The sequence below is a fragment of the Onychostoma macrolepis genome, chromosome 16 (genome assembly GCF_012432095.1).
Source record: "Onychostoma macrolepis isolate SWU-2019 chromosome 16, ASM1243209v1, whole genome shotgun sequence".
Lineage (NCBI taxonomy): Eukaryota > Metazoa > Chordata > Actinopteri > Cypriniformes > Cyprinidae > Onychostoma > Onychostoma macrolepis.
This window is the reverse complement of record NC_081170.1, coordinates 7,088,948-7,100,443: the sequence shown is the minus strand read 5'-3', so window position 1 is coordinate 7,100,443 and position 11,496 is coordinate 7,088,948. Positions and strand designations below refer to the sequence as shown.

The following is an 11,496-nucleotide window of genomic DNA, read 5'->3' as shown; positions in this document are numbered from 1 at the left end:
TTTTGTGTGTTCCACTCCTTGTTGAACCGATGCACAAAAGTATTTATCTGCTAACTCCAGTATTTCCAGTAAATGTAGAAATTATATTTTGCTTAAAGAAAAAAAGCTAGGACTTTATTTGCAACATTGCATTTTTAAAAAACACACACACGTACGTTTTCCCCTTTTGATGAGACCTGTAAATGTTTCCATTAGACATCCTGAAAGAAGACAATAACATGGTCTGTTTATCCTGAGGATTGAAGTTTAATTGACACCACATCAAAATAAAAATTTCCAACAGATCTGGAATTTTATTCCATCCATATACATGCATAGCAACAACATTTTTAAGAAATATTTTTCTTACATAAGGACATTGGAATGATCATTTTTACAGTATTCCCTTGTCTCATCCCACCCATCAATAATCACCACTGATAAACCTGCTTTGTACAATTTCTTTTTTTTTCTCAGGAGTAAGAAATAGCTGCTCTTCCCCCTTTATAATACTGCTTTCCGTAATGTTCCCGCCCGCCTCCTTTTTTTCCTTATGTTTTTTTTTTTTACAAAGTATTGCGCTGAGAGCAAATTTTTAAAAAGGGAGAACAAGGTGTATCAGCAAACAGAAATGCAAGTACTATACAAGAATGCTGCCATCTTCATTTAAACATCCACGTCCGAGTCGAAGAAAAGACAGACAAACAGCAACATATATATGCAAAGCCATGTGTACAGTATATGTCAAAACATGAGCTGCAGCGTTGTGCCTGGTTATCCCTCCGAACTGTTTTAAGGCTGAAGTCAAGAGAATCATACTGCAAGTGACATTTTGACATATACAAAAAACTGTACCAGCAAATAAGAATACACAAGTGCTCCAGTAGCTATTGTTGGGTCTAAAACGCATTTCAGTTTTGTATCCTGTGCCTATTGTCTCCTTGAACCTAACGTACATTGTAAACAATATGTCTGCTACACAAGAATGACTATACATTAACATTACAAACAACTCTGATATAAACTTTCTTTGAATTTAAATTAAGAGCACTACTCCTATAATACTGATTGTAAAATAAATAAAAGGTGAAAGTGGCACCAATATTACACTTGGATTTTTTTTTTCATCATTTTGCATTAAGTCTTCAAATAACGAAAGAAGAAGCTTCTCTTGATTGTCCACAAGCAGTATATAAAACTGCATGATGCACTATTTCAGACATGACCGTGTACCCAAAAAAGACGAGGGGAGAAGAACGAATTTCATTTCACGTGCTCGGCGGCATGTGACGAGCAGTAAAACTTCTTGTGAGTGATAAAGTTTGATAAGTTATTGAACTGGATGTCACAGAGGCGGCAATACTTTCCACTGCCTGCTGGCGCCGCTGATCCATTTATGCCTTTTCCGGCAGGTACGGATTCCTCCACGGGCGATTTCGAAGTGGGCGATACATTCTCGTTTGGGTCGGGAGGGTTCTCGGCTCCCCACGTGGGAGAGGTTTGTTCCTCTGGTGATGAGGTGTTGTGAGGCTGATTCTCTTGCTGGGGAGTTGCTGGTGTCTGGCGATCCTCTTTATGACCACCGTTGACAATCACCATGCCCCTGTTTTTGGGCAGAAGGGGCAGCGGCTCCTTGCCAGGATGGGGGCAGCCGTTGGCCGCAGGTGGCTCTGTGCCCGTCTCACCTGCGCCGTTGCTGCTTTGCTCCTGTTCGGCCGCCTCACCCTGCATAACGAGACTCCCTGCCATGTAGTCGCTGCTTTTTATCCCGAAATACGGCGATATTGGCTCTGTACCTTTCACCTTCTTTATTGCTCCAGGATAGAGACAGTGAGGCAAAAACATGTTCTTGTTCTCATCTTTCGAAGTCATGAGCGATGCATCACCGAAAGCTTTCAGATCCGGCCCGAGGTGTGGCGGAAACATGCCTCCGTTTTGCACCATCAACTTGTTGCCACCGTTTTTCTCGCATTTCACAGAACTCTTATCATAGATGTCTTCCGAATTATTGCCTTCGCTCTTGACGCCCGGGAACATCGGCTGCTCCAGACTGCCGATCTCGCCATGCTGAGCAGATGTGACAGGGCAAAAGTTCTGTTTATGGGCAAGGTAGTTCTCCACTTTGTTAAAACTGATCTTACACACGGTACATTCGTGATAGTCCAAGAGTCTTTTGGGGGAGTTGCATGACTTGTCAGGAAGAGGTGAGCACTTTTTGCTGAGATCTATCGGAGCATCTAGTTCCTGTGGGTCTGCAATAGTGTTACCTTTGGGGGCAAGGATAGGCTTGGAGACGGTAAGAGAAGCATCTAAGTGTTTCGGGACAAGGCTTGGAAAGATGTCACATCGTGGATGGAAGCGGTCAGCCAGACTTTCTACCGTTTCCTGGGATGTACAGGGATTTCCTAGAGTGGGCATACCCAGGAATCCCTGCTGTGGCCCCATGGGCTGCCGTTGCTCTTGGTCAGGTAGACACATCTCGTACATCTTCCTCCGCTTGCGCGTTCTCATGGTCCGCTGCATGGCGGGCACCTTTGCGGACATGCGTTTCATGGGTGGGTCATGGCGAGTGGCGCAATAGTACTGCTTGTGAACCATGAATGTTTCATGCCGGCTGAAGGTGATGTTGCATGCTTCACAGGTGGTCTTGTTTGGGTCGTTGTCACCGTCCACCAAAGATGTGCTGGGACTCTTTACCTCAGGCTGTTTTCCACCGAGCCTTTCCTCAACTCCTGTTGGTGTAGTAACCTTCTTTACTTGCCCAGGAAGGTCTTTTTCTGGCACTTTCCCACCAGCGTTCATAATATCCAAAACAGACGAATTCAAGCAAGCTGTTGTCACGAGATGACTGTCGGTTTCTGATGGAAGGCATCCGGGGAGCATACCGACCGAAGTGTGGCCACTGTTTGGACTTATGGCGTCGGACACCTTGTCCGGAACACTGGAGAAATCTGGAGACTTCGCCATGTGCTGCCAGCGACTGTTGCAGTAGTGCTTCTTGTGAACTAAGTAGTTGTCTAGATTATTGAAAGTGATGTTGCATTCAAAGCAGGTCGCTCCTTTGGGCATGAGAGGACTGTAGATGACAGGAGGGTAGCTGTTCCCTCCATGGCGTAGCCTGCGATGCACCAGCTCTGACATTTTGGCTAGAATCTCAGATGCTTGTGGTACCACAGAAATGTCCTGGGAGAAAGCAAACTGTGACAGGAATGGACCCATGGGGAAGGTTGGTCCCATGTTGTGCTGGACCGGTGAGGAGGCTAGCCGTGGACTAGAGGGTTCCGACTTGATTCTGGTGTAAGAGAAACTAGCCTTGCTTCCTGGGTGACTTTCTCCCTTCTGCAGGCCGAGGGTAGGTTTTTTCTCAGGTCTTTCGAGTTCTCCATCAGGACTGTTGGCCTTGTTAGGTGTGCTCTTGGGACTTTGCATAACCACATCCTTCCTGCCTGACAGTTCTGCTCGTGCTGCCTGTAGGCTTTCCTCTCCTCCTCTTGGGGAGTTCTCGCTGTCGCTCTCTCTGTGAATCTTCCCGGAGTGTCCGTGTAAGTCTTGATGCTGCAGCAGTTCCCTGTGGTTCTGGAAGCTGATGTGGCAGTGATTGCACCTGAAGGCTGCCTGTGACAGGTGTGAAAGGATGTGGTGCTGGAATGTAAGGAGTGAATCTGCTGTGAAGTTACAGATTGTGCATTTCAAGCTGGTGCCAGGGGGAAGAGACTCTTCCATTTTGACACCTGTGAGAAAGAAAAAAGACAGTTGTTTTTGTTAAGCTTGCATTTCCACTAATTTTACATTGTGTCTGCTGTAGCATGTTGGGTGTCTATTTCTTAGACGTACATTATTGCGTGATGAAGATTATTTGACCTAACTTTAATGAACTGCTAAAAATTTACATGCAAATATAGAATTTTTATTTTTTTATTTTATTTTTTTTAATATTAACAATGGCATGAACATGAACGTTTTGGCTGTTGCAGATCAAACCACCTAACCTAAAATGGCAGTGAATGTGAAATACAATGAAACAGAAAAAATAAATATATTATTTATTTATCTTTACTATGTATTTATTACATGTATAATATTAATCTAAAATAATATTTAATATTATTTTAATATAATATAATTAGATTATATTATTAATTTATCTTTAATATGCTTTTATTACCTATGTATATAACTAATAGTATAATGCGAATATAAAATAATATTATTACAATATTATTGTTAATTATAACAATAACAATCATCATCATTAATGTCCAGGTTGGCTGAGTTTTTTTGTAAAAACATTTCTAAATATTTTCATATTAATTCATATTTTAATATTACGGGTTTAAAAAGTAAAACATTTTAATGTTTAATGATATTCTACCCTTGTGCAATGTTTACAAAACTTAAACAATTTACTGTAAGATTCAAGGTTTGATAGGAATAAATGATAGCTGCAAAACAGGAATGAGTGATGAGTGAGCTAAATATGCAATGACTGTCAAAAATAACTTTTTCTAACTATCAAAATGCATTGTACTCATGATACCATCATACTCACCACTGTGTGAGCTCAAGTGCATCTCCAGAGCACGAGGGTTGCTGAAGGTCTTGTTGCATTGTGGGAAAGGGCACATACTGGGAGTTTGGTGGGAATTGGCGTCAGTCTCTTCAGAGACGTTATCAGGTTCCCTCTGCCGCCCACTGCAGTAATACATCAGGTGGGCCTGAAGGTTCCTTTCACTCCTGTACCATATCCCACACGCTTTACAGGGGAAGATGTCCTCTGAAACACAGAGACAGGCATGTGAAGGCAAACCTACAACAGTTCTGCTGTTTGTTTAACTTGACACATTATGAGCTTTATCAGTAGCATTTATGCTGTCTCTTGCAAAGAAGTTCATTTATTATTGAAATTCTCAACATTTGGCTATGGAATTGCATTTCTTTTTAATACTTCTTCAAAAGTGGAAGTAGAAGAGGAATCGTGCAATTCCTTACAAATCCCATTCCTATAAGGGATATATCAGAAGGGGCGTCTGGAGTGTTTGGGACGTCTGAATGATCAGTTCACATGCACGGCTCAAATAACAGTTTTAAATGACATTTCTGCTGTGATGTTGCATGGCAACAGAGATGATTCCAGTAGGCTCGTGCCCTTTCCTCAAGGGCAAATGAAAACATTGCACCATCTGCTAGCAGCATCCTCTGTGTCAAGCTGAACTCTAGACTTCCCTGAGAAAGTCAACAAACAAAGTATTTGCAAATGGCTTGAATTTTGCAATTACAAGGTTGGTCAGAGTCCAGATATGTTTACTGTACCCCTAAACTGAAGGGCAGAACATCACGTTCCTCCAGCAGAGGTTAATCTGTGAATAACTCCAGCATCCTCTGTTTTCAGTGTAATACGTGCGTGTGTAACACGTTCTGAACTGGCTCGAACGATTGGTTGGAGAGCTCAACGGTGCAGCCGCGGGAACAGGTGAGACCCCATATGCCCAATATTGCGGCCAAGTTTTACGGCGAGACTCAACCGTACGGCCTCATCGTGAAAGTATGTTGACAGTTATTAGTTTTGATTCGCTGCATACATGTTTATGATGCCTGTTGACAGTTATTGAGCTTGTGTATAAACAGAAGCAAGGCTTACTGTTGACTATAGCTGTAGGTAATATGGAGGCCATGGCAGCTTGCTGGGGCAGGAGCTGGATGGTGTCCAGAAGGCGTGCTGGGTACATGCCCTCACCGAGAGACATGTGATTGACCGCCTGCAATCGAGAGTCAAAGTCCACTGCGAATGCCACCAGCTCTTCGCCTTCCATCATGTTCTTGGTCGTGGTGCACCACAACTGACCACCTACGCGAGAGAAGAAAACACACATTATCACTGCTGCATTTAGACACTTAAGTTTAAAAAGTATGCAAATGATTCACATGTAAAAACTGATTTAAATATGGAGTAGTTTGATCATATTTATGATGCATTTAAATTAAGTTAAAAGACAATTAATTACTCATGATTATTTAAAGATGAAGTGAGTAATTTTAAGTTAATAAAATTCATGTTAATATACTTCTCTCCTTCTGTCTTAGTAGTCAGAGAAAACTATACATGCAAATAATTTGCAGCATAGTAAAAATATTTCAAATAAATGTTGTTATTTTGAACTTGGCATTCATCAAAGAATCTTAAAAAAAAGTATTATGGTTTCTAACAAAGTATTAAGCAGAGCAACTGTTTCCAAAATGTTTCTTTAACACCAAATCAGCATATTAGAATGCTTTCACTGAAGACTGGAGTAATGATGCTGAAAATTCATCTGTCTTCACAGGAATAAAAATTAAAATATATTAAAATAGAAAACTGTTATTTAAAACGACTGTATCAAATAAAAGCAGCTTTCGAGATCATAAGAGACTACTTTTAAAAACATTAAAAATCATACCAACCCCAAACGTTTGAACTTTAGTCTATAGTATTCTATTTAAAATTCTAAGTAGTAGTTTAGAATAGTTTTTATTCTATAGTTTTTGCATGTATTATTTAACATTTAAATTTAATATTATTTTATATTTAATAATTTTCCACACATTTATTTACTTTTTGCATCAAACACTAAGTTTACTGGAAATTATACAGGTATTATAATTAAACAGAAAATGCCATACACATGCAGAACAGCCTTAAATTCATAAAAAGTTTTGCTGGAAAATGACCATAAGTATTCAGGAAACAATACAAACTCTTTTTGCAATTTTCACAATGTTACGCACTTCATCTTTAATTAATCATGTTGCTCTAAAGGGATGGTATATATTTACGGTCTACCGTACATCTAACTTTTGAGTTCAGATCAAACACTCTCTGAGTACATTCAGAAAAGACAGAGGAAAAGAAAAGAGGGGAGGGATAGATGGGAAGTCAGCGAAGGGTTTAAGCTCAGATAGCATTTATCATCGCACACGGACGGATTTCAGCCGCACTTCATTTGCCATTCAAGAGATTAAAGTTTTAAATATGACTATTTACAAAAAATCTGGCTTCTGAGATAACAACAAACTATGATACGCAGATGCTAAATGGCAGAATTAGGACATTGTTTCAGTAGGGAAGCTGGACAATTAATTAAAGCTCTCAGTTAGAGATGTGCAAACACACTGACGGAGCTTCAGAGAGGAAGAGGAGCTGCACTTTTAGAGCAGCTGTTGGAAAGGTAAGGAGAGAAAAAGAAAGGGAATGTAATTCCTGAAACGGTCTGAAAGAATGATACTGCACAGTGCAAGTCATTTGACTCATTGACTATTCAACTACTTTTCTGGACAACTAGCTGTCTAATAAAAATGAGCTAACAAGCACACATTTAAGGAGAAATCGTGGGATGAAATTATTTAATAAATCACTGTATTTTCAAGGGGTGCTCAAAAATGAAAGATATCATACAATCAGATCAGATATATAAAAAGAATAAAGTTGGAGACTAAATGGCTTTCTATGCAGGCGCTGACTGCGAAAGCTTCTGTGTTAGAAATGCGTGACTGCTGCCTGAAAGAGCGGCTTATCATGGTGTGAATCTGCAGCGGGGAGACATGCTCTTCAGACGGGTCCTCTTCATCAGCGGGATCCTGTCACACACCACACACTGCCTGGAGAGGCTCTCTCCTTCCTTATCTCCTAATTAAAATAACAAAAACTGCCGTCGCCATCAGCGCAGATCAAAACTGTCACCTGCACCAGCAGGAGGGCGCAGGTCACCTCTGCCTGCTCAAGAGTACTGCTGGAAGTTGCATGAAGAACTCATTACTTGCACTAGAAACTGTGATGTATGCAGGGCGCAGCTGCATTGTGGGATGGCTCATGAGTTGTGGCGTCAAAATTTATCACGGGCAAACTTTGAGACTGCCCAGAAATAAGGTGTAATAAAAATCAGAACAATATTAGTGTTGTTGACATGTCCTTCTCCGATGCGGATGTTTTTGCGGCTGCAAGGTGAGGTTTACAGCAGTGCTTCTCAGCAGATTCTACATCAGACATCAAGTGGCAATCCAACACCTCACATACAGTATCATACTAGTGTTATTTTTTGTATTATTTATATAATATTGCAGTATTTATTAATATTTAGAATTAACTTTTATGTTTACATTTAAAGATTTCATTTTAATTTTAAAGTAAATTTTTTTTCTTCTTTTTTTTTACTTTACTTTTGGTAATTAGTATTTAAATTTCAACTTATTTATTTCAGGTAGTTGCCAGGGCAACATTTATCATTTTCATTTACCAACAATCATCATCAATCATCAATAAATTTTATTAAAAACCCTGTTAATAATAATTGTTAACAATAAAAATAAAGTATATTATAAAATATGAATGTGCTTTAAAATGGGAATTATTATAAATATAATTATATTATCATTAATAAGGTCAACAAATATCAGCAAATGCTAAATTATTATCCTGACATTTTTTAAATGCAAAGAGAAATACAGACTTTATATATAATATTGATATTATATAATATAATTTAGTATTTATAATAAAATATAAATGGGAATATAACATAATATTAAATTACAAAAAAATCTATATATTATTTAAAATCAAAATGTAGTTCCTAAATTTCTCTAAACTTTGATGCTTTCATAGTTTCAGCAACTAATGACAGATGAAAATACACTGGATTGATGACCTTTGACCTCAACAGCAAAAGGTAAGGGAAATGCTTTCTCCTGCCTATTAAAAGCTGATATGTATTTTGCTATTAATATCCATAATTATATGGTTAGTTGCATTTTTAATTATTAGTATTTAGCATTTCCCCTACAATTCTGTGACCCTATCAGAACATACTTGCAACCTACCAGCTGCCATTATCATCTTGGAAATAAAAGGTTTGCATTTTTAATCAAATTTTAATCAAGTCTAGTAAAAAATAGAGAAAAAAAAGTGCATGATGTTACTTCCAGTTTGTCCATCACTCTGGAAATGACAATTCGACTCTGGCGCTTTGCATTGTGGGATAAAGGGAATGTATACTGTATACTGCACATTTTTGGCAAAAGCAGTAGAAAATTTGCATACTGTGCAGCATAATGTGAGTCTTTTAAATACTGCAGAAATAATAAGAGTAATATGCCAATATTCTATGTCAAACACAGCCTAACTGCATGCAGTGATGAACAAAAGCCTGGCTCGAACCCTTCGCAGGTGTGGGAGGTCATGCCAGCTTCTTTGAAATTAAACGAGTGTAGAAACATTTCCAACCGATTCTCCTCAACTCAAGATGCTCGCAGGGTCAAAAAGTCTAACTTAAAGAATATCCCCAGTTGGGATGAAGACTTCCTGTCTGTGCCATTGTAAGTTCACACACTGAAATACACAGGTCGATGGGCGGCCCTTAAAGCGAGAGTGCACGCGCAGGAGACACGGGACCCCGGCTGAAAAGCGTAGCCAGCGCCGTGCTGCTTTCGCCTGTGAGCTGTCTGCAGCAGAAGGCCTTTGTGCCGCGGCCAACGCAGTCGCAATGAAGCCTATTGTCTCTGTCCTCCTGCAGCGCACCTGATAAAAGAATAAAGAACTATGACATATTCCAAAAACAATGGAGGAATTAAGGACACACAATAAGCCAGCTGCTTCATTAAAACAATCAAAACCCGGTATCCTGTACACAGTCCAGATAACTTTAAAAAAAGCTCCTTTTCATACAATCTCCCGCTATAGAATCCACTAGCGCGGGCTTGTCCTCGCGGCCCAAACTCCCCCCTCGTTCGCGCTAATGATGCTTTTAAACACTTACTTAAAGATGTTCACATTAAGGAATTACAGGAGGGTTCAGCATTATGCAATTACATGTGTAAGTCTGCGCCGTTCTAATCAAACACACCAGGATGAGCCGCAGACCGAATCCCTCAAAGGCGCCTAACGCAGGGCACGAGCACTTTGAATGATCACTTTAAAAGATCGAGCGTGTTGTAAAAGCACAAAGCAAGCCTTTCTAGCTCTCGTTTGCTTTCTCTTTCTGTCTTTTCATGGCAAAAGCCGACAGAAGGGCTGGCTAATGAACTGGCCGGAGGACAGCTACTCAAATGTTTGCATGTGTAAACAGTGAAAGACTTTAATAGTTTGCTGTAAAATGCATAGTTAAACATATCCGAGTTTGTTTCTCCCATCTGTCCAGACAAATGGCTGCATCAGGGGCCGTAACGGCGGTGTGGAGCACAAACCTTAACGTTCCATAAGTGACACTGCCAAAAATGAATCTGGGACAAAGGAAGGCAAATGCATCCTTTATATTTTGTGTGTATTTGATGTTTAAATTGTATGTCATCCTTCCAGAAAGAACAGGCAGCTTTTAGACATTCAGTAATTCATTCACTACATGCACAGCTGGAGCAAAAAAAAATAAATAAATAAATTATATATATGTAAGGAATGACATGTAATTATGACTTTCTCTTCCTCTGTATTATGAACTAGAGGCCAATAATAATAATAATCTTCATACAAAAAAAAAAAGTAAAGTGCAGTTGTTAAATGGTGGGATGCAGGTTGTTCTGATTGGACAGTAGGGGGGAAATAAATGCCAATAAAATCATTGCCCAAAAGCTTTTAATTAGCTATTAAAACAGAACAATGCATCTCATAACTTTAGCTTTACTAGCAAGCAGCATGCAATAAGCTGCTAATAGTAAAGTATGAAGTATTTTGAGACTTCTAGGCTTCAAGTAGTTAAAAACACACAAAAGATGTTTGTCTCTATATCAGAATAAAAGGCTTAAAAATAATCTAATACCAGCAAACAACAAGTGACTGAATAGTTGCTCATTTTTTTCCTCAGAAATAGATGTTCCCATTTAAAAACTGAATGAAAAAGGAAACAAACACAGAGGTCCTGAAATGACCAACAAAATAAATTGCAAAATCAAAATAAAAAAATTTATACTTTTTGCTTTTTTAAAGCATGTTCCTATTGAGTGTAAGAGTGAAAGTAAATTTAATCAATTCCCAATGGATAAAAACATTCTTTCTAGTTGAGTATTGTGTTTCACTTGGAAATGCATCAGATTATGGAAGTAAAATGGGTTGCAGTTTCAAAAAACCTCGCCTGGTTAAGACTGAACTCAGTACAGCAATGAAATACTGTAGGTACTGCTTTGCTGACACTAATTTTGAACTCCTTGTGAATGCACATCTACACTTCGAACCTCAGTAATTAATTATTATGACCAAAAAACCAATACAAGACTAAATAAGGGAGTCGTCTGTGTTACTGATAAGCCATCAGACCGATCTGTTCTGTCTCAATGTCAACACTCACTGTGTATGGCCATAAGGGGGCACTGTTCCCATACTGTAATACAGATCTGACCTATCAGAGCTCACTCTGCTCATCCCAAAACAACACGAGACCAATCTCAGACACAGCTACTTGTCCCCTCCTTGTTTCCCCTAAAAGAGTTTTTTGTAAGCATTTCAACCATTTCATTGTCTTGTAGTGACTGTTTTACAGTATTTTCTGAAGCGTAAAT

At 39.2% G+C, this 11,496-nt stretch overlaps 1 protein-coding gene across 16 annotated transcripts in view; it reads right to left on the bottom strand.

The window, feature by feature from the left end:
- Nucleotides 1-267: 267 nt before the first annotated feature.
- The window catches only part of zfpm2a (zinc finger protein, FOG family member 2a), a 239,909-nt gene continuing 228,680 nt past the window's right edge, over nucleotides 268-11,496 (bottom strand). For all 16 annotated transcript variants that reach the window (XM_058747492.1, XM_058747498.1, XM_058747493.1 and 13 more), the window contains 3 exons: nucleotides 5,618-5,824; nucleotides 4,529-4,753; nucleotides 268-3,710 (listed from right to left, as the gene is read on the bottom strand). In XM_058747492.1, the coding sequence (XP_058603475.1) occupies nucleotides 1,243-3,710; nucleotides 4,529-4,753; nucleotides 5,618-5,824 (2,900 nt within the window). In that variant the 3' untranslated portion in view covers nucleotides 268-1,242. The remainder of the gene's footprint in view (nucleotides 3,711-4,528; nucleotides 4,754-5,617; nucleotides 5,825-11,496) is intronic.